The sequence below is a fragment of the Hippoglossus hippoglossus genome, chromosome 17, assembly GCF_009819705.1.
Source record: "Hippoglossus hippoglossus isolate fHipHip1 chromosome 17, fHipHip1.pri, whole genome shotgun sequence".
Taxonomy (NCBI): Eukaryota; Metazoa; Chordata; class Actinopteri; order Pleuronectiformes; family Pleuronectidae; genus Hippoglossus; species Hippoglossus hippoglossus.
Genome location: NC_047167.1, coordinates 17,450,301 through 17,477,199, shown reverse-complemented (window position 1 = coordinate 17,477,199; position 26,899 = coordinate 17,450,301). Strand labels below are relative to the sequence as shown.

At 42.4% G+C, this 26,899-nt stretch overlaps 1 protein-coding gene across 3 annotated transcripts in view; it reads right to left on the bottom strand.

Moving 5' to 3' along the window:
- The window catches only part of b4galt2 (UDP-Gal:betaGlcNAc beta 1,4- galactosyltransferase, polypeptide 2), a 121,226-nt gene that overhangs the window by 19,358 nt on the left and 74,969 nt on the right, over positions 1–26,899 (bottom strand). For all 3 annotated transcript variants that reach the window (XM_034613945.1, XM_034613946.1, XM_034613948.1), the window contains 2 exons: positions 4,589–4,776; positions 1,573–1,695 (listed from right to left, as the gene is read on the bottom strand). In XM_034613945.1, the coding sequence (XP_034469836.1) occupies positions 1,573–1,695; positions 4,589–4,776 (311 nt within the window). The remainder of the gene's footprint in view (positions 1–1,572; positions 1,696–4,588; positions 4,777–26,899) is intronic.

The following is a 26,899-nucleotide window of genomic DNA, read 5'->3' as shown; positions in this document are numbered from 1 at the left end:
GCACGCACGCACGCACGCACGCACGCACGCACGCACGCACGCACGCACGCACGCACACACGCAACACGACTGTTACACACAGATCTTTTCGATCATATCTTGCCCGACGCTGCCAAACAACTGTAATCTCTCCTGAATACTGTGTTGGCAGTACATTCTCAAAAGCAGCAATTTTCAAATGTAGTTTTTTCCCAGTGTTGTACAGTTTAACTTTTCTTACAATGCTATTACACTGAGAGGCGGAAGATAAGCTTCACAGTGTGAGAGTGACAGCGGGACACACACACACGCACACAGAGAGAAAAAACTGATAGTGAAGAAAAGAGATAGAATACAAAGATGGAGGTCGCATTTTGTCTGCACAGAATTGTCCTGCGTGAGTGTGTGTAGCTGAGTGTGTGTGCACTCATAATTGATCCAGTCAGGCCTCAGTCTCTGAATACAAATTCATCTGTTCATGTGACTGAAATAAATTTACTTTCAAAACTAATTTCTTCAATCTCAATCTCAATGCAATTTTGAAAAATTATATTATGAGCGAATATCAATGAATATAAATAGACCAGAGAAAAATCCACTTGAAGCCTTTTTTCCATCACCATCTTGGTATTTTGAAACCAGAAGTAACCATATATGGAGGAGTGGAGGGTGGAGCCTGACTGAGAGATGGAGGGCACATGGATACCTGTGTTTTATCGTCTCTTGCAAATGTGACCATATCTAACTAAATGAACCTCATGCTGTATTATAGAAGATTCTTGAAACTCCTTTGGAAAACGTTACTTTAGTCATTTCCTCCTAAACTTCTATAGAAATGTACCTATTTTTGCAACCAATGGAGTCGGCCTCTGGTGGTCATTCAAGAGAATGCAAGTTTCAGGCCCTTCTGCGTTGGCTTCACTCTCCAGACCTGGAGTCTCTGTCCATTTTTTTTTTATATACAATCTATAGCTGCAGTATTTCCATGCTTTTCTATGGCACAGATGAATGACTGCGCATTGTTGCAGTCATTTGTTTAATAGTCGGAGGATAAGTCCACCAGAAAATTAAACAATCTTCAATCCAGACAAACATCGGAGAAGAAACGATAAAGTGAACTAATGGCCCTGAAATGCATTTAACGGTCTGAAGTCATCTTTCTGTCTTCCTGTCATGCAGACAATATTCTCCCAGGTCTGATGCTGGCACACTTCCACAGTAATATCATGATAGCGAAGTCGAGCGAGTCATTCAAAGCCGACTCAAACGCTTCAAATGGTTAATTTATTTGCGAGTCATTCTCCTTCTCTGAACAATTATAGTAAATCACCCACCCCACGAAGAACGTCAGCATCACTTACAGTTCAGGGACCTGATTTCACCACGTAAACAGACTCTAGTTGAAGATACAATGATGACGTGTTTTCCAGCGTTACCATCGAACATAACCCTGACAGAAGGTATCATATTAAATATTCTGTGAGCTGTATTCACTGGGAAATGCTGCTCTTGACAAGTATCTAGTTTAGTCTTGGTTCTTCAAACTTTACCGCCTTAATGAAAATATCAGTTAGCTCATGTTTCCACTCTTACCTGTTGTAAATGTCGTCGTCCTCCCCTCCCCAGCCCCAGTACTCGTTGGGGAAGCCGTTGATCTTCAGGAACTGTTTTTTACTGAGGCCTGAAACTCCTCCAAAGTAGCCTGCGTACGGCAGCCTGCAGGGGGGGGGGGGGGGATGATGGGATGGATGAGGGATGGAGGGAGAGAGAAGTTATAAGGGAGCAGTTGAGGACAAATGATAATATATTATTAGTTTTTTTTATTATAATTGATTAAAGGAACAGCAGTTTCTTTCCTTAATTAATTCTACCCTTGATCACAATGGATTGAATACCATCTGTTTTCGAGGCTCTGTTTTTTTCAGAGCCTCATGGTCATAGGTGTTTTTTCCCTACACCTACGACAAGCAGGTTAAAACTGTTTCCATTCCTCCTGAGGTCTCAATATGCAAGTTAACTTGTGTCATAACATTCAGAGCCTACAGACACACACCATATCAGCTTTTCCTCCATTGTGCGTTATCTGGCAGGCTGGAAGCTTTGTCTCTATTGGACACACGTGACTGTCCTTGCACGGCGCAGGCCCTTGAAAGTAATGGGTTTGAGGACACAGCGGTGCCTTTGTCATGTTGCATCTGAAACGGCCTTGAAGTGAAAACCCAAACTAGAAAACCTATTTAAAAAGGTTTTAGGCGAACCAGTTCTTCTCTTAATGTTTCTTCTGGGTGCAGTTTAACATTAAGTGTATAATCAATAACCATAAAAAAATTCACTTATGACACATAAAATGACCAGGTAAACATAAACATGGACCATAGCAGACAACAGACAAACACAGTCTCCATCCAGGTTGTGTTCTCCAGAACATGGAGCCACATTAGTCTCAACACATCAAATGAGTTCATCATAACTTCATCAATCATCATAAATGAACCTGTAAAACTTTTCTCTACCGTCTTTAATGACTCCCGTTTAAATTAATTTAAGTATTTAAGTGCCCCTTGATGAATAAGTTGAGAAAACTAATCAGACAAGAGTTTTGAGAGGAGAATGATCTGATAATAAGAGAGAACGAGATATACAATCCATATTATGTACATTATAATATTTAGATTTTTTATTCTTCCCTCAACAGTTGTGAGACTAATGGAGCGGGATAGACGTCAGCTGGGAGTGTTAGTGAGCCAACTGGAGACTAACCTGAGGGGGATAGATGGATATGTTTGTGTGTGTGTGTGTGTGTGTGTGTGTGTGTCTGTTTGTGAAGTGTACAATATACAAAGTGTTGTCAAATGTATGGCAGCTTCCTGACAAGAAGAAATTAATGAGACCGTATGTTTCTGCACAACTTTTCCCAGCAACAATATGGTGAAGTGTGTCTTTATGTATATGAATGTGTAAGTGTGTGTGTGTCTTTATGGACAAATTGAACAATAAGGGCTGTTTGAGAAGCAGATGAAGAAGAAAAAGAAGATGAAGAAGAGTCCGCTGCAGGGGGGGTGACGCACGTTCAACGGTATTGTCTAATGCAAACGCCAATCACTTTATGTGACTAATCCCTCCATAGTTTTATTTTTTACTTGACTCACGTTTATAGGCTGAGTCCAAAGACATCCTGCTTCAGACCACTGTAACCTTGGGAACCAATTCTCTACAATGATCAGATTTTTACATCAGCAATTAACCACGATCGATGTTGTGACCTTCCACTCACTCAAACCACCGAGCTTTTACTTTTATCCAGTTTTCTTCATGTTCTCAGTCTGTGGAAACAATTTTAAGTCTTTACTGCTTAATTGCAAGTAAGAACTACAACGCCGCTCAACACCTGGTTCTGTATTTGTTGCCAGATACAGTAGCTTTAGCTTATTGACTATATCAGCGAGCTGCTGGGACCCTGCGAGGGGTTTTCAGTGGCATAACTCCTGTAGAGTGACAGCTCTCGGACGGGCGGGTCACATTCAGCGGCCATGTTTAGGCCGTTAATCAATGCTTCCACAGCTTTTAGGAAAATTGAGGGCAGGTGTGGTGTCATTATGCAAACGCCACAACTTCAACAGGGGGACACAGTAAACTACAACGTGCATTAAAGGCCATCATGTACGTAGATGAAGCTTTGTGATGTGCAGGGCCTGAAAAGTGGTCTATGCCTTCACAGGTTTTAATGTTTGATTGTATTGCAGAACTAAATCAAAGTAGTCATAGATACAATATATTCTTATTGTTTCTGCGTGTTTAAAGTAAAGTAAAAAGTAAAATAATAAATTTATTGATTATTTTAAGAATGCTTTAAAGAAAAACACAATGTCAAATTATTGTTAGAATAATTGATTATTTTCCTGTTGAGACAAATCAATTAATAGACATATTTCAACACTGTTTATGGTATTTATAAATACTTTCTCTTTTTTCTCATTGATGAATTTAACAACAAAACATGCACATTGCGAACTAAGCCGTGACAAATTGTCCTGGCTCCAACCTGCTACACACACACTTCACTTCAGAGTTAATAAGGGTCTTTTCACCTCTGTAGTCCGAACTCGTTAGTTATGCTTTGTGTCATCTGCTCTTGTTAGGACCACAGAAATATGACCAAATCAGAATTGGCAGCGGTGGACTGTGATGCATTTTCATGCCAATTTACGCCACAGACAAGGATTTCAAAGTATAATACGGTTTAGTCAAATTAAATACTGCTCTGTCAACTGCCTGTCACAACAGAGACTGGGGGCCATCTCTTAAATGTTTAGTTGGGAAGCCAGTTGCTTATTTAAATTTTACACATTTAAATTTTGCAGTGTGGCAAAGTGTGAAAGGATTCTACAGTAATGATTTGAACAGGCAGGGAGGCGGAGAGCCAATCAGAAAACACATCCTTTAAGCTTGGAAATGTAAACAGCACCATTCTCCCTAGTCCAAGTCAGTGTATCGTTAAAATCATTTTAAAGCTGCTATATTAAGGTAGAACAAGTTGTATGGTGTTGCTTTAAGATGGTGGGTGCCAAACTTAATAAGGAGCAAGCCGAGTCGAACGCTGTCCCCTCACCTGAAGCCAAACTTGTCCATGGCGATGGCAAAGTGCCTCGGCTGGTCGTAGCAGTGGTAGAGGTTGCGGTCGTCCATCGGGATCAGGTCCACGTCGCTGAAGATGAAGCAGTCGTACTCGGCCTCCTTCAGGGTCTCCGTGTAGCCCACATTCAACAGTTTGGCACGGTTGAAAGTTTCCTCACCCAACTGCGGGTAAAAACACAAGAAAGATCATGATTTCATTGTTTACATATAGATGAGAAGAGCTGCTATAATAGCTCGAGCACCAAATATTAATCAGTTCATCCTTGCATCTAATTCCCATGTGGTGTTCTTGAGATATTATGTTCACAAGAATGGGATATAAGGACGGACAAGCCCTAAACATGAGGTCAACAGCCACCGGCGATCGCTGGTACAGAGGAATACAAATGTAGTAGTTTGTACTAAATGTAGTAAATGAAGTGTGTGTAGTGCTGCTGTGTGTTTATCTCTGCATGCAGTATGAGCTGATGTATTGTGTATTGACCTCCAGAGAGCTGACCGCAGCAGTGAGTTGCATCTATTTTTCAGTCTGTGCATGGCCCGGGTTCAACACTCTGGCTGAAGATAAATGGAGTCTTCCCAAGCAGCACATTATAAATTCAATAATCTATAATTTACTGCATATCTCTTTTTGCGGCGTTCTTGTGCAACAGCTTGGCGTCGGAGTCCTTGTCAAGCTGCAGAGACGTCAGCGAGGACAAAGCGGAGCGACAGTGTAACCCGAGTCTTTGGCAGGAACCTTTCTGTCGCATGATCACAGTTGATTCTCCCTGAATATTTACTGAATTCATTCCAATTTTCATGACACTGATGAAGCCCAGGACGGGGGATAGAGAGGCAGTGATATGGTGTCCGGTGCCGAGAGCCTTTGTGCTCACAGCGCCTGGTACTAACAGACAGTCGTAAGGATGTTTCTCCTCAGGGAACGACTTCATCACTAATGGTACAACTACTCCATTTGTTCAGGTACAAATAGCCTCAAGTCCCTCAGAGAGTTCAATCATCATAGTATCGGCTAATGTCTCAGCTGAAGCCCGACAGTTGGGTCACTGAGTTCCTCTTTGCACTGTGTGACAACGTTGGACACATTACTTCACTTGGGTCCTTCAGCTTCACTGTTGTGTCTGATTGAAAGCCAAAATATTTCAAATATAAAAAAAAACAATTTTGTATTCTTCTATCTTGCATTTTGCTGATATTGGTGCATGGCACACACTCACACATACACATGCATACACCTACATGCACGCACCTGCATAAGTCGATGGTATATCAATTTATAATGACATTTATTTGTGTCATTTGTCACATATAAGATTATAAATATAAGAATCAAGCAACAAAGACCAAACAAAACACAACCTTCAGCCAATGACTGCAATGCACATTTGATGAAACGATATCTCTACGAGAGAAACATTTAAATTGAAAGCAGAACAACTACCAATGAATATTTGAAGCAGACCAACACAACAGAAGTTAAAAACGTCTGATTGGAAATTGCTATTTATCTTTGGGGTTTTGATGATTGGCTGATGTGATGTTTTTCCCTTTTTCATCGTGAGCTTTGCTTGTGACACAATAAGAAAGTCTTTCATTCATTCATTGTAATATGTGCATGTTCCAGCTCCTGATATACCCTCACAATAGCATCATCGAGTTAGCTGCAAAGAGTCTGACTATTTACTCTGGGTAATGAGCTTTCTGAATTATCATGACTATTATAGTTTCATGAGAATCTGCCTGGTGTAGCACAGTTAAGTCCTATTGGCAGAGTGTGTAAGATGTGAGGGGCCCCACATGACAAGATTACACGTTTATGTAAATGAGACTGGGTCCCAGTGCGGAGCTTCATTCCTCACATCATAGAAAAGGATTTCCCAGTTGGAAGAATTCATCAGTATCTACAGTACACGGCAAGAACAGCGAACCACTGTTACAAATTTGCCGCAGTCACATATTCCTATAGGCCATTAGAGAAAAGCACTCATTCTTGACAGCACAAGAGAATCTCCAAGATAATTAATGCATCTGCTGCTCATTTTTCTGTTCAGGACACTTTTCTTTTCTTATTTTTTTTCATTCACACTTGCTTCCATACTGGTGCATTATCAGTTCAGACTGACCGTGAATCAAGTACAATGTGTAATCCCTCTGGTAAACCCGCTAATACCAGAGATTTGAGAGCGTAATCCCCTGTGCAGGTAACAAAGAAATCTATTGTCACAAATCCACCGGGCCTCAAATATCAGCTTCTGCCCTTTTTTTTTTTTAAATAACGCTGGGTTCAGTAGGTTGGAGCAACATCATGGGGGGTGAGGGGAGCGAAACATCACTGATGACGGCCAAATCTCCAAAAACATTCTAGATTTAACATTACAATATTCTGACATGAGGTTTAACACGATTCATAGCAGCTCTCTTTTCCACGTTTTTTTTTTTAACTTGAACTGAAAGCTATCAGCTGTGACATTAACAACAGAAGAAGAATTTCAAAAACCCTGTCCAATGCCCCTGTCCAGGCAAACGTGGATATTTTGCTAAACTAACTTTTCCCGCTGTGTTTGGGCCGCTCATCCACATGCAAACAGCGTTTTAAGTCACTAGAACAGATTTTGTTCAAATTCCAAAGTGCAGACTTTTCAAAGTGTATCTGTGTGTATGTGTAAAAATACAACAACAACAATGGCGGCTATACACAGATTGAAGGGAACAGATATTTTGTAAAACGAAGGTCGTCGTGACAGAGGGGAAAATATCTGTTCGACAAAATATGCGCAGTAGTGTAGACAAGGCCGTAAAGATCTCAACTTCTAAATCAACACTGGCAAAAACAATGATTTGATACCAAATTTTCAACACATAATATCATCATTTAATAGATTTTTCCAAATGTTAATTCTAATGCAATCCAAGGGTGAAATGATTGCCAGAACATTATAATCGGTGGTTTCTCTAATGTTTTCTCCCAGCGTATTCACAATCAAGAGGGAGGGAAAAATTAGGAACACCTCCTTATTCATGCAGTTATCTATTGAACCAATCCTCTGGCAGCAGAGCGAAGCATGACATTAGAATGGGGTGATTGAGACCATGGGATGATCGTTGGTGCCAGACAGGCTGTTGTGTGTATTTAGGAATCTGCCGATCTCCTGGGATTTTCATGCACAACAGCGACAACATGTTTAGTCAGAATGGTGACAAAAAAAACAAAAAACACAACATCACACATCCTGTGAGTGGCAGTTCTGTCTCGTTGATGAGAGACGGGTTGAAGCTCGACAGAGAGACTACGGCAACTCATGCAACCACACGTCTCATGTCTCATGTGTGGTGTTCAGAAAAGAATTTGAGAAGGCACAACAAGTCAAACTTTGAGGCAGATGGGATGGAACAGACGACCACGCAGAGTTTTGCCGCAGTGGGCAAAAACGTAGCCTGGTCGGATGAATGTGGATTTGTGCTGAGGCTGCAGATGGTCGGGTCAGAATCTGGCATCAACAGCATGAATCCATGGACCCAACGAGCCGGGTGTCAACAGTCCAGGCTGCTGCGGCTGCTGCTGGTGTAATGATGTGGGGAATGATTTCTCTGGCACACTTTAGGCCACTTAATACCAATCAATCCTGGTTTGAATGCCGCGGCTTATCTGAGTATTGCTGCTGCCCATGTGCGTCTCTTTATGGCCACAATTTACCAGCTTCTAATGGCCCCTTCCAGCGTGATAATGAACACAAAGCAGAAGTCGTCTCTCAAACTGGTTTTAGGGAACATGACAGGGATTTCAGTGAACTTCCGAGGCCTCCATGGTCCCCTGATCAGAATCTAGAAGCAGAAACACTGATGGGATGTGACAGAGCGAGACGTTGGCTCCCGTCCTCGCCCCCTGCGCAACCTACATAGGATGAGCGGTATGGATGCATGGATAAATACGGGATTTCTGTTGTATTGGTGTTACAGTTCAGTGGTATCTCATGTTCCTTTCCATCTTCTCATCAATTCAGCCCGCGCCTGCACTATTTAAATCCTCATCCTTGTCTCCACACTTCACCAGATCGTAGAAGCACTACGATCAGCTCTGTCGGTTCTCAGTATCTTCCTCATGTTTTGTGCCGCTCTGTCTAATCCTTTGTTCCCCGTGTGCTTCAGGTCCATCGTTCCCCGGTTTGCCTTCCACACTCACCTCTCTGCTGGGTTGACTGAAGTATCGGACCACCGCCTGCTTCACTCCATTGCCCGGCCTGGCTCAGTTTCCTGTATTTTGCAATTGCCGCGCTCCACCGATTAGGATGCGCATCACAAACTGCAATAAACTGCCTTTGTTTGAACTTTTAAATACGCCTCCGAGTCTCAGTTCCACTCCTGTAAGTAGGTCTATATAGTTTCATTACATTCATCACTTAGACTCTGGTGGCCCGCCTCAGTCTAATTTGTCCCGCCACTGTTTCATAATCATCCAAGGATGTATTGACACTTCTCATTATAACATAAAAGATTTAAAATCCTTTTTGCACCAGTGCTCGTTGCGGTGCTGTTGCTCTCTTTCTCTCGCTCTCGCTCTATCGCCATCTCTCTCACCAACACCTCATCAACCCTTATCGGCCTGACCCCACCCCCCCGGCGCCAACTAGTGCTGCAGATAGAATCTAATTCAGTGTTGCACCTAATAATTGAATCGTATATCTGCAAATCGCCCGTCTTTGTATGGATCTAACATCATATATATAATTTATAAATGTTTTTGGATATCTTTCTACCTCAGATTATATTTACACAGTCTAATTTCTGTATCAGTGTAAGTCAGAGACAACAGATCCTCTGTCGTGTTGCTGTCTTGCAGCAGATGAGCGCAAACATTTCTTTTTGAGCCCTTTACCTCATGAAGCAATATTGTGGTCATTGTTTATTACTCTAATAAGACATCTGTGAACCTCTGGGGCGTCTCAGCTTTATGACGCTCTACATCGTTTCCTAATCACTTCCTGCCATAAGCGAGTTTACATCAAACTGACACCCAGTATAGTTGACAGGCCATTTACTGTAAGTAGTGGGGACATCTTAGCAACACGGACACAGTGGTGTCCAGGCTGTCATGAGCGTGCAGGAGCGTGCACATCCTATTTCTGATGCCTTGATTGAAATTCTGATATAGATTCATGTTTTACAGTATTTCTTTGAATCAAACAATTTATCCAACAATAACCTGGCAAGACACCGAATGGAAGAGGAGAACAGATTCTTCCTCTGTGTTCAAACTAATTCCAACCACTCTATTCTTGTGTTTTTTTCCTCAGCATGAGTTATTTCATTTTGTTGGCACAGTGTTTTTCTGTGGACTCTGCATTTCCCTCTGCTGCCAGCTGCATTTTTCTTTTTCTCCCTCTCTATTACTTCAGGCTGTTGTTTCCTGACCAAAAGCCGCCTCCATTTTCTTCTCACCCAGAATGCACTGGAACAAACTGCTCGGCCACAATTTGCCTACAGTGGCCCAAAGGGACCGGTAAAGCTGTTCAAGTGCGAATATTTGACATATCAAGAAATTAGATGTGGACAGGGTGGAGAGAGGGTGCTTCAATTTAACAGAGGACAATTTTTGGCTCCTTAATTTTCAATTTCACAGGCATCTTTTTGACTTTCTAGGACATTTCTGCTCCATTAATTTTTGATCAGGCTAGACATAATGCAGCATGCATATGTATGCGAGTGAGCAACATTGTGCAAATGAGTTTACTGACGACAAGAACTTGTGTCACAAATATTGTTTCCCTCAGTTCAGCCCAGGCCTCTTGAGGCTCACACAGTTATTAAGAGGAAACATAATGAAAAGTAGACACCATCTTGATATGGGACCAAAGTGAAAACATTATTACACCGTCACTGCTGGTAATAATTAGATCATAGGATCTTGACAGACATCCGCACGGCGCCAGCACTACATGTTTGAAAAGATCCAACACCTCAGCCTTCAGATGAGTTTGCTGCGTGGGTTCTTTCTCTCTGCTGCTGCTCGCCTGCATTTGTCACACAACTAATTTAAAAACCTGAACAGGTACATCACAGTGACGGATCCTGCCTCTCTGAGCCGTCTCTCCCTGTAGGGGTTCTCTTCAAATTAAATGGGCCACGACTGATTCAATACAGACGACAGTCTACAAACCACAGACTAGTTGATTATGCATCAACTGGCATTTATAAATAATAATGCTGATATTTATTTTTACATGAAATTACACTTGCAGAATCTTTTGTCTGGCCTGGATTGAAAATCATGATAGAAAAGAAAATATATTATTATTAATAATATATAAATATATAATTTAAGTGTGTCCTTTCACTTACAACTGCAAACACAATTTACATGTCACATGTCATTTGCTTTAGATGAATCTATTCTCTCTTTTCAAGATCACACCAACTTTTGCCCCAGAGCAGATGGTTGATAGCTGGGATGAAGTGTGGGCAGCGGCTGGGAGATCAGACCTCTGACTGGAAAACCGCTCAGATAAATCACTGCCTGCCTGTCTGGGAAAATATGGGAGGGGTAATTGAATGGAAAACGTTCATCATCTGCCATCGAGGTGTCCAGTGGCTCCACTGCAGCGGCTCAGTGACTGACAGCAGGAAACTGTGGTTGTAATGCTCCTTGTTGTGGTTGTTGGCAGCGGCTGCCTGTATTGTGTGCACCAGTGTGTATTTGTTTGTTTGTTTGTTTGTTTGTTTGTTTGTGTGTTTTTGTGTTTTTGTGTGTGTGTGTGTGTGTGTGTGTGTGTGTGTGTGTGTGTGTGTGTGTGTGTGTGTGTGTGTGTGTGTGTGGCAGTCAATCCTGATGGGAAAAATAGTACGTGAGGAAAATTGGGAAATGATACAAACATTGATAAATAATGAGAGAAGGTGCAACCGTGCCTCTCTTCAGGTTTGCATCGGAGCCTTTAGTGATGAGATTTGATCCACGTGGAGTTCAGCAACTTTAATGAAATTGATAATTAACAATCTACGATAAAACTGTGAAAGTATCTGTTGAAAGCTAAATGTGCTCAGCATTTTCACAGCCAAGCAAAGACGTGGACATTTTGGTTAAATAGTTGCATTTCTGTTTGTTTGGTCCAAATCGAGACCGTCTCGTTTGTAGGGACTAGATTTTCCGTGGTCCAAGACAACTTTCACTCCTGGTAATTTGGTTCAGACTAAAGTGAAACAGTTGAAGGTCCAGACCAAACCAGACCAAAAATGTTCTTGCATAGGGGCCGATGCATCACTCAGGCTCTAATTCAAACCCTTTACATCCACACTTGATTTATTGTGGACTGAATTCATGCTGTCAGATTGAGTGGGGGGGCCTCCCTAGCCTCTAACCCTCCTGTATATACAATATAAAAACAAACCAAAGAAAGACATTTCACTCTCTGAAGTTGGCTCATCTCTGAAAGTAGAAGGTAAATCCTCCTCTGCACTTGCTTCACCTGTTTTTCTTCTGCTCCTCTTGTGCCTCCTGCTCTTTCGGTGCCTGGCAGTTCTCTCTGCAGTAATCTGGTCAGTGTCTCTCCCCCTCTACATGCCCTATGAAAACCAATTAACCCTATCAGCCGTATCTGAGCATCACCAGATAAATCCATTGCTGCTCCCACTAAGAGTGTGTGTGAGAGTGTGTGTGTGTGTGTGTGATGAGGCCCGGCATATAACTTTCTACAAAGTGTGGTCACCGCGTACACACACACACATACACACACAACACAACACACCTGGAGAGTTGCCATGGAGACAGATTAAAGACCAGCCTGTACTCTGCCTGAATGACTGTCACCAAACAGAGAGTCAGTGTGTGCATTTGAATGCAATGTGTGCGTTTGTGTGTGTGGGTCTGTGCACAGATTTTGAGTGTCCATGTTTGTGTGACGGGATTTATCAGTCTCCTGCAGACAGACGGAGGTGGGGTTTCACATCCTATCATCTGGCCGGCCGGTCAGTGCAGGGGAAGCGAGACAGCAGGAGACGTAGAGAGATTTCACCTTATCTCTCCTAATGGAGACTGAGTTGAATGCGTGTGTGTGGGTGTGTGTTTGTTTGTGTGTGTGTGTGAGCTCATGTGCAAGGAAGAAAAATGAGCTGACCTCTCCCAAGTCCATTCATAGCTTAGCAACTGTAACTAGCCACGGCAGGTGCATCAACCCCACGGTTTCTACAACCATAGACTGTATATAAAGATGGACCAACGATGTTTGTCCTGTAAATTTGGCTTTATTAGTTATTTGATGCTATAGAAACAGGGACGTCATGATTGACAGCTGAAACTGACTTGCGATTGGTCAAGAGATTGTATCGACGGGACAACAATACCTCCCAAAAATCATTCCACAGTCTGAAGAATACGAGAAAAATAGGGAGATGTTTGGATTTTAGAAGCTGATACCAGGGAAATTTAAAATTCTGCTTTAAAATGCAAATATGAAGATTGTTGCCAACTCATTTTCTGTCAATCAATTAGGAGAGTGAGTGAGGTTTTTTGTCTTAATTGTGTTTCCCTGTGTTTTACCCGTTTCTACATGTGTCTCCTCCCCTGTCTGTGTCTCTCCTGGCTCATCTCTGCACCTGCCTCACTCCTCATCAAGCTCAGCTCAAGTACCATCATCGCCAGATTGTCACGTCTGCTCAGCGGTATCCACTCCCCTGTCCACTTGTTAATTTCCTTGTGTTCTCTCCCCTGCCTCCTGCCGGTTATTTCCGGTGCCTTTGGACGCCGGTGCCAGATCTCCTGCCATGCCGTTCCTCTCATGACGCCGCACACCCACTCACCTGCCACAACACGCCAAAGCATCCGGGCCAACTACTCACTACTCACCCCTGCCTCCTCTCTCTACCTTCATCCCTTATCAGCTCATTATTTATTCACTTTTAATGACTGTGTCCATGTCTGCCTTTGTATCGTGAAAAACAACCGTCGCACTTATTGCTTGAGCTCCAGTGCCGGTTGGTTCCACGGCACCAGGGGAAATAGTGAAACAGTCATGTACAGTGGAGGGGTCAATACAGGGGCCTAATAACAAATGTTTGCCCCAGGTGGTAAATCTGGCCGTCAACACAAAGGTCGACTGGCTGCAATGTTCTGAAATGTTTCTCTATTTTCGCCCCTTTCCACAGCAGCTTGGTTTCAAATCACATCGGCTGAAAACAGTCAAAACTCTGGAAAGTACCAACTCACGGAGCTGCTGTGAGCTTAATTAACAAGCTAACAATAAACCGAGTATGTAAATGGACCAGCAGCCTTTAATTCTGTAACAACCATTCACAGCACCGCACATTCACAGCACTACATGTCACATTCACCCTTTCAAACAGCCATGTGCTTTCTCTACTGAGCTACGACACAGCCATCAGAGGTAATCTAGGTTTCTCCAGTTTCTTGCCCGAGGCACTGGAGGAGCCGGGGGTCGAACCGCCGACCTTCTGGTTAAGCTGACCTCCTCCCCCTCCCGAGCCACCACCATGTGAAATCAGAAACTTTGCCTTGATAAGCGGGCAGTAACTGAAGCAAGAGCACGGTGTATTGAAAGTGCCTGTGATCGAAATAAGGGGACGGAGAGCTGCTGTGTTCATTAGATCCTCCATGAGCATTTGTGACGCAATGCACTCGGCCATGCGTTCTTAATAAAAGATGATGATCCCTTCATTCCCCCGGCCACCTGGGAAACAGGAGGCTCATCAAAGCTTGATTAGATACCGCAGTCAAGCATGCACGCACGCACGCACACGCACACACACACACACACACACACACACACACACACACACACGCTGGTCTGTGTATATCTAATTCATAACCTTACAGTCTTCAATCATAGTCGCAGCAGCTTGTATGCAGCTTCAGAGCTTGGCACCGAGGAGTGAGGAGTGTGACGGAGTTGGCGTGGGGCCAGAGTAACTAATTTGCTGTAATGACTTCCTGGCAGTCCGGACACAGAGGAGCTCCCACATAAAGCGAAAGGCCAGGCCGCGACAGGCAATTCAATTACTATTCCGCCTCCGTGTCGTCGCTACAGACGCAGATCAAGGCAACATTGACACCACAACAACCGGTGATGATGTGCTCCTCCGCTGCGCCAAAAAACAACGGAGCAAGTAATTTGTTGTTGGTAAATAATAAAACGGGACACCTCTCAAACGTAAACAGGAACTTCTGCTTTATTGCAGGAACCTGGACCGAGACGTCCCCCTGGAAATAACAAGTGAAGCTGCAGAACAGTCCAGTGTCTCTGAGATATTTTGTGGAGGATTCAAAATGTGAGATAAATTTAATTTTATGTGAAAAAAAGGAGTTAAGGAAATCACAATAGTTCTGCCCTCCATATGATACTCTGACACACACTGTAAATGTAATGGTTTTATTCCTAATTAACGGTTATAAAGATTTGAAAGGTTCTTCCAAAAGGCCAAATATTCTCAAGGGGCCGAAGCTGACACAGCATTGGAAATTAAAATCCCAGCATGATTCATTGTGCAGCCAGATTAAACCAGCAGCAAAAAAAACAATTATAGCCTTTAAATACATTTTATTCCATGTGGGAAAGTCACATTTCTGCAATATTTGAACAACTGCACAAATTATATGTAGCGTTTTTTGTTTCTGGCCCATATGAGGTCACTGTGACCTTTGACCTGTGAAATCTAATCAATTAATCTTTGAGTCAAAATTAGAGGAAATTCCCCAAAGGCAGACTTGAGGAATCATGTTTCCACACAAAAAATCTGTTAATCCCTGAGTCTAAGTGAAAATTTGTGTCAAATTTGAAATTAGATGACATGATAATGAGGCAAAAGAAGGGTTTGTGAGGTCAGAGCGACCTTGACCTTTGACCTCCACATCCTAATCAGGTCATTCTTAAATCAATGTGAATGTTTGTGCCAAAAAAAACCTAATCAGTTCTAGATTTGAATCAGTTCCTTCAAGTTTTTCCTGAAATATTGCGTTCGCAAGGCAAAAAAAATTGTTTTCTGAAGACCTTTGTCCTTCCACCACCAAACTCAACGTTTTTACCAAATGTAAAAGAAATTCCCTTGAGGCCTTCTTGAGATATTGCATTCACAAGAATGGATGGACGAATAAACAACCTGAAAATAAAAAGGCCTTCAGCTACTGGCTGTCAAATTATTCACCACTCTCTGCGGATATCGCATATGCTGCATCAGCTTGTTACACATTTCACTACAGATCAGCCTCACACATTCAGTATTCTGGGGCATTTTCGCGGGCCTTAAAAGCTGCAAAGCCTTGAATATATCGGCTGTGAAGCCCCGACACCATGTGGATGACCAGAGCTGGATGTAACTGATGCATGGAAACAGAAACTGTGGTGCTGGAACACAGGGTGACACAGCAGAGTTCAGTTAGCAGCACGCTGACATGACAGCACACGTCAGAGAGAGCAGGAGAAAAGAGGAGTGACTCGCATCGAGCCAGATGCATCAACGTGACACGGTGAGCCACAGAGGAGGAGGAGGGTCAGAGAGAGAGAGAGAGAGAGGAAGACAGACGGACGGAGAGAGTGACAGAGAGAGAGAGAGAGAGAGAGAGAGAGAGAGAGAGAGAGAGAGAGAGAGACTGATGGACAAAAACAAAGGGAGGTGAAGAGAGAAAGAAACAAAAAAAAGGTGATGATCATGATAATGACAGAGTAGCTGCCAGAAACGAAATGACAGGAAAGGTTAGAGCTGCCGGCATGTGTCACTCAGAAACAGCAGATTCATACAACACACACACACACACACACACACACACACACACACACACACACACACACACACACACACACACACACACACACACACACACACACACACACACACACACACACACACACACACACACACACACACACACACACACACACACACACACACAGGGACCGGCGTGCCAAAGGGAAGTGGCAGGGAGGTGAAGGGCAGAGAATCCAACCCACCTGACATTCTGACAAATGTGGAGCCAGATGGTTGCGGAGGCTTGTTGCTTTGACCCGACCTGCTCTCACAGACATATGGGGCTCTGGATGTGACAACAACAACAACTGTGATGCCGTAAAACCCCAAAAGAGGGTTTGCTCTCCGCAGAGACAGGATTCTCTTTCCCCTCGCTCTCTATCTGGCAACACAGCCGTAGCGTGCCTCCTCACATCTAACCTCTCCCGCATCAAGGACACTCCAACACACGCAAACTCCAACACTCTATAACTATATTCCTGCAAAGTAAACCACCGCTGCTGCCGTGTTAGACATCGGGCTCCGAGCAGCACTGACTCATTTCTCACACCGAGCTCACAGTGGCCAATAAAAAGTCCAGATAAAAATACCAAAAAGAAAAAGCATCTGAAAAGAAAACACTATCCACCAAGGGAAAGCAGACAAGATGGAGCAGCCTGGAGTTTTGTTATGAACCAAGTTATATTTAAGAAAGTGACGGCAGCACTACGGCCACACGAAGAAGGAAAGCTAGGCCATGGGAAAAAAACTATCTTATACTATCAATTCATACTATTTGTACATCAAAAAGGAAACCTGAAAAGCCAGGAATTATTCAGGATAATCTCAGAAAAAAATTTTTTGGACAGCGGCAGAAAACGTTGGCGAGTCAAAACCGAGACGAGGCTATACAAGCTGACAGAACGAGGCTTTTTGATTCCATTTTGAATCTGTAGTACCTGCATCTTCAACTTCAAAGCATTCACGTCAAGACTTTTTTTGTCTTGACGTGAGTTCCTCACCCAATGCGATGCTAGCTCCCATTGAATTGTTTCTCAAACACCTGAATGAGACCCTACGGTGGAGGCCTGAAGTAATGCAGCCAATCAGCACAACCATCTAGTAGGAAATCGCTGTGGGGGTTTATCAACATGCCGTGGAAACATGACATTAGGGTAGACTGAGTGTAAATGTCAGTAAATGTCACGATCTCTACGATACGCTTGGAACATGGGCGTCTCTTCCAGATCGATATCACGACAACATCATCAGCCGTACCATCCCGCCTCTCCTCTGCCGTGTCGTCCTGGTTCCACCTCCTCTCTGTGCCGGGGTTCGGAGCAGGAACGAACACACAGCTACTCACAGCGCGTCAAACCTACAGCTCCATAGTCAGATGACTCATCCGTGCCCGTTTCCCATCAGGACCAATATGGGACACCATCTGCCTCGCCCCTAATAATGACGGAGCCTTCTCCAATTTCCCCCCCATCAGTATGAGATATTGCTCGACCTGCATGTGTGTGCAAGAGTGTGTGTGAGTTCGAACTCAAGCAAATTACCAATGAGTTATTCCCCAATCTTGCTGGAGGAATCTGGAGACATTCCTCATATATGGTGTGTATATGTAATAAGATGACAAGCTAATAATGACTTCATGATTCTTTCCCTGACATGACTTTTTTTTTTTTTCTGGGAGACGACAGTTTCTGCAGCATCGTAACCGGATTCACTGAAGTTTCCCTCAGTTCAATGCAGATGAACACAGAAAGGAAATGAGAGAATTTAAGGGCATCGGCGGATGGATCTCTAAAGGTTCATTAGTCAATACACCTAAATTACGTCGAACCACCTTTAGTTATAAAGGCACATCTATGCTCAACATTAGATTTGCATAGGGACATGAATGGGGGGGGGGGGGGGGGCAGTGTAGCCAATAGTTCAATAGAGACGACTGTAAAACACGAGAAAGAAATGTTATCAAAGGAAGAGCTTTTTGAGGAGAGACTTTCAGAGTTGTTCAGAAACTACAGGCATCTACAGTATATGATGTTACTTCACCTGAGAAGGAGGAGAAACACATGTTTTAACCTCTTTCTTAAGATTCTACTGACAAGTGTGAGGAACCCCTTAAAACACAAAGAATCAAAACAGATAAACAGTGGATGGCAATTACATTATGTGAGAGATAGATATTCTACAATTTCTTCTCTTTCTTTGCTTCCTTCTATTGTTTCCTCTGTTTTTACTTCCTTTCCTTCTTTTTGCCTTATTTCCTGACATCATATTTTCATATCTCCTTCTTTCTCAGTACCTGCTTTCCAAATGAACATTTTCCTTTTCTTCTCCATCCTTCTTTGCTTCTTCCTTTGTCTCTTAAAACGTCCCTAACACAGATTCGTCAACGATAACAATGCTTCATCAGATAAATGTCTCCTGTACGTGCCTCATTGATTACACTGCAGACTTTTACATGTATGTTTTACTTGCAGTCGTTACTTTGTCCCTCGCTGCAGTTTTCAGTCTAACAGACTTAAACTGTTTGTCATTCCCGTCAGCTTCTAAGTCGTAGCCAACCTTTGACATCTTTCAAAAACAATTAAGTTAAGTATTTTGTTTCTAAACTTGAGGCCGGTGCAAGTCGCTACACTTAAAATTAAATCAAGCTTACACGGGCTGTTTTTCCATCATGAGGGTGTAAGGACAACGACGGAGATCTAATCAGAGCCGATAGCTGCCCTGAGAGGATTTATTAATTAGTATGTTGGTGTGAAAGGAAGGAAGCGTGGGAAGTCGGGGAGTTGTCAAGGTTTTTTGGTAACATGACCGCACTGTAATATGAATACCAATCAGCCCTAATTAAAATAATTGAAGTCACCGCAGCCATCAGGAGCTTCCTCGCACGCTGGTTTTTCTCCTCCTCCTCCTCCTCCAAATCCAGGGTTTCCACTCACTTCGCTGACAAGCTGCACGTCGCTGGATTGCAGATAAACTCCTCAAGAGGAGCAGAGACATAAATCAGACTTTTAAAACAAATGTGCATTAGCTGTTCTCAGAGGAGACAGGCCGTGTGATCTATCGGGATGTTAAAGCTGGGTCCATATGATTCATCGCCATGTATGTGGTCAGCAGCGTGGCCATTCAGACAGTAAGAAGTGCTGAATCGCTCTCGATAAAATTGTACAGCCCTCAGTCGTAAAAATACTTCTGTGGTACGGATCTGTAAGCCTGGCCGGAGGACACTGCTTAGCTAGATATTGCTTATGAGTGGAGGATGCATGCTGGATGATGAATTTTTTAGATTACACACGAGTATAAAGCTACTGTAGTTTGTGTTATTTTGTTTCATTTTAGTCTTTGAAGTACGATCCTCGGAGAAACTCTCCACTGGTTCATACCACAACTTTGGTGGAGACGTACTTTTTTAGAACAAACTTTGTTTTTTTACTTCAACAAATCATCTTTATTTTTGAAAAATCACGGGACAAGAAAGTACATAACAAATTTTGCTGCGGACCGAGACAGCTCGCAGAGAAAGAGAGATTCACCAAAGTCTGTGTGCTTCATCTTCTGGGGACCACGACCGTCTGTGCAAAACTTTACTACAACTATTTCAGTCTGGACCAAGGTGATGCGAATTTTCATCACAGCACTCAAAGGGTTTCAAGGTTTACCGCCCAGCGCTGAATGTACAAACTGGAAAGGGCACTTGAAGAACACACTCCTCCGCCAAGGCTGATTGTCCACTTTATCAACATATGGCATAAGTTGAGAAGGAGGATGCAATGAAAGCGTAGCCTCCTCGGTTGGAGGTAAATGTCATCGTCGTTACAGCCATTACAGACTTTGGACTCAACCTTGACATGTGGCTTCGCGCTGTACAGAAGAGTTTCTTTACTCACAGTGAACTAACAAGCTTCTTTTCACGTTTACAGAAAACACGGCGGTTGCATTGGCAGTGAAAAGACGTCGAGGCGTAATCTGGTTTGATGTGTTGTAGTGAATCACAGGCCACAACCTTTGACTCATAACTGGATGGAGGCATGTTGTTCTGCCGTCCAATAAAAGAATATGCCCACGATTTGCCCTTGTCATAAGCCAGCACAGCGCTGAGAGAGGAGACTGAGCGGAGATGAGGAGTTTTCAGTCTGAGCTCTGCAAGGGTACAGAGCCCCATTGGGTCCGTATAAGCCCAGAATGTGGCCAGTCAGCTTACTGCACAGCAAGGGGTGGTGTGTGTGTGTGTGTGTGTGTGTGTGTGTGTGTGTGTGTGTGTGTGTGTGTGTGTGTGTGTGTGTGTGTGTGTGTGTGTGTGTGTGTGTCTGTGTGGTTGTGTATGATGCAGTTAAAATAAGAAGAGCAGGCTTCCATCATTTTAGAATAAGAGTAATAACACACCAGAAACCACAACATTGAAACTAGGGCAGAAAAGCCTAAATGAAAAGGATAAGAATACATATATAGTCTTTTAGATAATAGCTATTACAATTAAACTTATGATGCTGTGAATTCAGTTGTGACACAGATATGCTAAAATATTCATCGGAGACAAGAGACTTTAAAATAATATGCAGACATTAAAAATTCCTTCCTCATTATAAAGAATACAAAAAGCAAATCAATTTATTATGCCAATTGGAAAATCCGGGGCTCACATCTCACTGGACAATAATTAGCGTCTCATGCCATTTGTATCTCTAGCTTTTTATTTGTGTGATCGATTTCAATTGAATTTGGATAAAAAAAACAATCTGGGCAACGGGAAAAGGAACAAGTCATTATTTTCTGTTCAGAATCTGGACACAAAAACCATCTCCGTGTGGCTAATTAGCAGTTTCTCTCAAATCTCTGTGATTCAGAAAGAAAATTATTATTTCGAGTCTTTGGTTTTAAGTGAATCTTTGAGAATATGCCACAAAAAAAGAAAATCACTCCTGTTTTATTTAACCTCTGTTATTTAGTTACAAAAAATACTGCTGCTCATGTCCTTATATAAAACACTAACGTTCCTGACTTCTACCAAATATGGTTTTCTTATGTCTCAGCAAAGCCACAAAGATCTTCAGTCTGACTCAAATGCTGCAATCAACCGTTTACAACTGCAAGCTTTATTCGTAATTCAATTCTCGTGCAGAATAAACATTCTCTGTCTTTCGCCTGAACAGATTTGCATCGAGTGTCTTCCTAGAAATCAGAACCAACACCACTATAAAAAAGAAATACAAACACTTGTTCCAGCAATTAAACAAAGAGACGAGAGAGATAAATATTACTTGCGGCACTAAAAACTTCCATTGAGCGGTTTAATTCAAAAATATTTTCTCCAGAGCCTCTTTAGTTTTTACACCTGGCATAAAGCTGGAGACCTGTGCTGGAGGAAGAATAACTGTCTGACAAATATACAAAATCTTTACTGACGCAACCCGAGCGTCTGAATACAGCAACATCAAAGCGACTCTGTATGTTTCTGGTGATACAGACGCCTCATTCGCTATTTTTCACCTGCAAAACAGAGACGTTGTTTCAAGTTGCAACTGTATTTTCTGCAAAACATGTCAATAGAGCAATACATTCATGCAATTTAACAATATTACATGATCATAATATATGTGTCAAACATGCATCAGGGTTAAAACTGGTTTCTATCAGCCACAAGGTTTTTTCTACAGGGGACTCTTTGTACAATAATCCTCCTGCCCTCTAAATATCATCTTATATCACTTAATATTCACGCACATTCTCGATTCTCACCTCAAAACACCCGCTGCAGTTTAAACACTTGCTTTAATTGAATTTCCGCTTTTCCACGTGCTCAAGAGAATTACCACACTTTTATTTTCAACCTTATATAATCAGCTTATATCATCTGCCGATTTAGAGAGCGAGCGATTTAACGGCAGCGATGATGGAAATCAACTTTTATGATTGGCACACGATCAAACAAAATGAGAGAGAGAGAGAGGGAGAGAGAGAGAGAAGGGAGGGGGAGAGAGAGAGAAGGGAGGGGGAGAGAGAGATTAGACTTCACATCCTGTGAAATGCAAATAACCAGTGGATGTAAAATTAATTGCTTCATGAGTTTATAAGATCCTTTTACTACAAATGATCACAGAATATTGACCGGATTTCCTTAAAGATGTTTTTTATGTGGGGTAAAGCAGATGTTCAAAGATGGAAGCGGAGGGAGGAATTAAATACTTCAAAGAGGTTTTGATGGTTTAAACACGCGACTGTGAGGTTGAAACACGCTTCGGCGGCAACTTCAACACGATAAAACGGGATCGAGAGTAAAATACACTCGACCACGGAGCTGAAAGGGAGGAGAAGCCGGGTTTGAGAGAGGAGAGTTTGTTCAAGGACGACGTCTGGGATGAGAAACCAAGTCACTGGTTCAGAGGCTGTTTTACATGAGAGGAAATAAATATTAAAATCAATTGAAAAGGCCTGCGGAGCTAATGTGTTGATGTCATGTGAGGTCATTTCACATGATGTAATTCAGCGGGTTATTACATTAATGGTATTATTCAAGGCACTAGCTGTTAACAAAATCACTTTATTACGTTTAAGGGGACCTCATGTCATTAAGGTTAAGGAGGCGGCGCTGTCCATCTCCACTGATTATGTATAATACAATGATCCGATTGGCTCGTAGCTTCACATTTCCTCAACTGAGATGATCCACATGCTGTCGTCATCTCAACTAGGATTATTTTCGAGAAATTCAACTAAGACATGAGGCTTGACAACTTTAGGGCTCATTTACAATGACCCTGGTGGTACGCACGACAAATGTCTGGTTTGTCTCTGTGTTTATATCGTTTTATACGTAATAAATACGTTGAAAGATGTTTTTTGATGAAACTACAGGAAGCTGAATAAACATTTCTCCTCCTGCAGTTTGTGAAGAATCAAGTCACTCCTAGAAAATTGACTCTGTCCTCAAACCAACAAACCGTTTCCTACAAACTCTTTCACTTTTAGTTTTCTGCATTTTTTTTGTCTTTTCGTTTTCTTAAGAAAAAGTGAAGAAATTGGCCAAAGTATACTTTTTTCCTTTTTCCATTGGCATTGATGCAACTTTCACACGAGCACATTATTTACTGCACTATCTCATCCTATTTTTCAGTGATGTGCTGCTCAGTAAAGCGATGACTTAATCTTACTTGACATATAAAGTCTCTAGTTTCTTTGATTTTCCTGGGTTTTGAACGCACATAACTCCCTGATTACACTTTATAAATCACATAGGAACAAATTGCACATCAGTTTCATTCCGTTCGACACTGGAGCACTGAGGCTTGATTGCAAAGCCTATAATGATACACTGACAATTTAAAACGCAGCTGAGACAACATCGTAATCCGACGGAAAGACAAACACAGGAGCCGTACAGCACAAACACAAACACTGACAATCATCACATTCGGAGTATTTCCAGACTAAATGCTATTATGAAAGATGAAAATCATTATTTTTTTTATCATAGAGACAAACTACAACAGGAAACGAGGAGCAAATGCATTTGATCAAACAGTCTACCGCGTTCAATTAACACTTCTCTGCCACCGTCTCGGCACAAAGTCATTATAGCAGGGCGGTTGTCTCGGTGCATGTTGTATTGAGCAGGTGTCATTGTCCCCCCCCCCCCGACTGTCGAGGCACAATCATACAGCATTATGGAAATATAATCAACCCACTGGAGGGTTTAATCCTAAATAGGTCTGCTGAACCATGAACCACTACGTACAGCCGCTCCACGCTGCACACGGGCGGGGCTGGATGTATTTTAGTCCAAGACAGGCGAGCACATCTCTTCTGTCTCGGAGTGACGTGATGCTGCTCTAAAAGGGAGTGGCCCCTTCCTTCTCATCCAATCAACAATGACTCACTGTACTTCAATGTTTGGTGTTTCTGCAACGACTCCACATGAGAGGATGAAATTGTTTTCGGGCCGTGGTTGCATTTGTCTGTCGGAACCCTCCTGGAGGATCGTTCAGTCAAGTGCCTCAGTTGGAGGTTGAACTCCAGCTGATCAGCACCAGCTCACCAAGCCAGGGCAGGAGACTGAGGTGGAAACAAATGCTTAGATATAGGAACATAAAGCTTAGCTGGAGGAAGGAGGGAGTTTAGGTGGAAAAGAAAAAATGAAGAAAGGAGGCAGAGAAGAAAATAAGGGAGCAAAGCTTAGAGAGCTGATTATCTATTACGTTTTTAATCCGCACAATTTGTGGCTAAGAATACACAAACAAGTCGTGGATATGTCAAGTTCAAGGGGAAAACAGCATAAGATGTTCCAAGCTGCTTGTCACATTTCGGTAGGAAATATATCTTTCACTGTATTTTGAAAATTGGTTTAGAAATTGATTAATAGTTTGGATACAGCAGAGTGATATTTAATTTTATTATGAGAAACCACCCTGTCTCCTTGCACCCATCCTGCTTTGCCTTCGTCATAAACCGAGAGCGGCTGCTTCAATGCCACTGGTGTATTGTGTGGTTTTTATACGCTGTCCCCATTATAACCTCCCCGCATGATAAGCTGAGCAGTACCGAGCCACCGCTGTGAGATACTGACGACCATTTGACGAAAAGGTTATTTTAAAAGTCACTCTACTTCCTGTTGGTAATAGACTTGTGGTCTAAATTACCTGGTCTAATGGCACCAAGAAGAAACAGGCAGGAAGCTGACATGCTGTATACAGTACTGCAAATATTTAGAGTTTTACTATCTAGCTGTAAGTACCCAGCAGGGAAGTATTAAATAGAACATAACTGATGTAACTGGCTGGGAATCTAATCTTGAAGGTAATCAATACAACAGCTCTGATTGAAATACTTCTTGCCGCCTCACAGTCTTCGATACATTCCTGAGCTCTGCAGTTTGATATGTAAATGCACCAAACACGTTGTGCAGTTAATAATTTACAGGCATGTCATTAGGATCGGTCGCCCCCGTGTTTTCCAGCTAGTTTTACACCTGATAAGTGGTTGTTGAGGAGGCTCGTGTTATTAGACTCGATGTAGGAAATTAGAGCACCGGTTCCACTGGGGTTTCAGTCTTGGAATATGATCAGGACGCCACGAGAAATGAGTTTACGACCATCTGCCTGCTCGTGTCTCAATATGTTCAAAAATGTGTAAGGAGGAAACTGAACTCGCTCAAAGAAATCCCAAAGAGTAACAGACCGATGAGTACAACATGAACATGAAGTGAGCAGGAAACTAAATATACTATATCACACTGGGCTTATAGGTTCCAATAATTTATTCTATATATACAGCAATGGGTGCATTTGTTATGTCCTCCAAGCCTGAAAAAACCCTCAAAAACAGACGTGCTTTTTCATAAGCTGCTAATTTGCCCAGCTAACGTAATGTAGGACTTACAATGGTACCTGAACATTAAAGCCAATTGGGTGAATCATTAGCTAACAGACTACGTTATGAAAACTGTCGGCAGAGAAGGGAACATTCATATAGATTTACACACATCTATTATATCTGCCAAAAACCTCAATATAAACCTCATCCCTCAATGTTCTCCTTAACTGTTTGAAATATAACATCTTAATTGCTTTTCAGTGGAGACTGAAGTTATTATCTTAGAATGGGCCTTTTATTACCTGGGAATGGGTCTCCCACAGAGTCCTCCATGTTGCACCACCATGTTTCTACAGCAGCCCAGGATGGAAGAACCAAACACTGGCTCCAAAGAGGGTCTGTCCTGTCTTTACAAGCCTGAGGGATACAGGTTGTCCAACAGGCTTGGAAGAGAAGAGTGATGCAAGGCTGCCATATGCAGCTTCACCACTAGATGCCACTAAACTCTGCACACTGAACCTTTAACGCTTGTATGAAATGCATTGAGTGTTCTCAGATAAACACTGTAAAAGACAATATGTCACATTGTGCTTTATCACTGCAGAAACCTCTGAAACTTTAAATTAAAAATCCAATTAACTTCACCCATGAAATCATAATGAAAACCAATCTCTCGATGAAATTCAATCACAACTGAGTTGAAACCTCTTTTAAACAGACACTGACGTGCTGTTTGCAGAAAGTTCACCACAGTGGATTATAATGGATTCGCTTTAATATCTTTGTTTTGGATTTAGAGGATCAGAATTGGTTTGATCATAAGAGGATTAAGGAGAATTACTTCTTCTTTGTAGTAGAACCTTCTATGGATTTCAATATTGCCCACAGGTTTAAAGCCATAATACTCCTCAACACATTATCACATTTGTTGCACTGGCCCAAACTGAAGGACTTTAGACCAAAATTCACTTCTCTGTCCTTTTTCGTCTTTGCTGTGCTGTTTTGCTTTGTCATCTGTCTTCTGGCAGTAACCTGGCAACAGGGTGTCATTGGACTAAAATCCTTTAACAATATGCGAGAGCCCTCTGCGGTATGATATGACCTCGGGTCAGTTTATAATTAAACCCTGACAACGGCTGCCCTCCATTCTGCAACGTTTTAAAGGTCAAACATATGATTGGAGTGGAGGGCGAGGGAGTGAAATGAAACTATCCAGTGCATATTTACCTTGAATTAA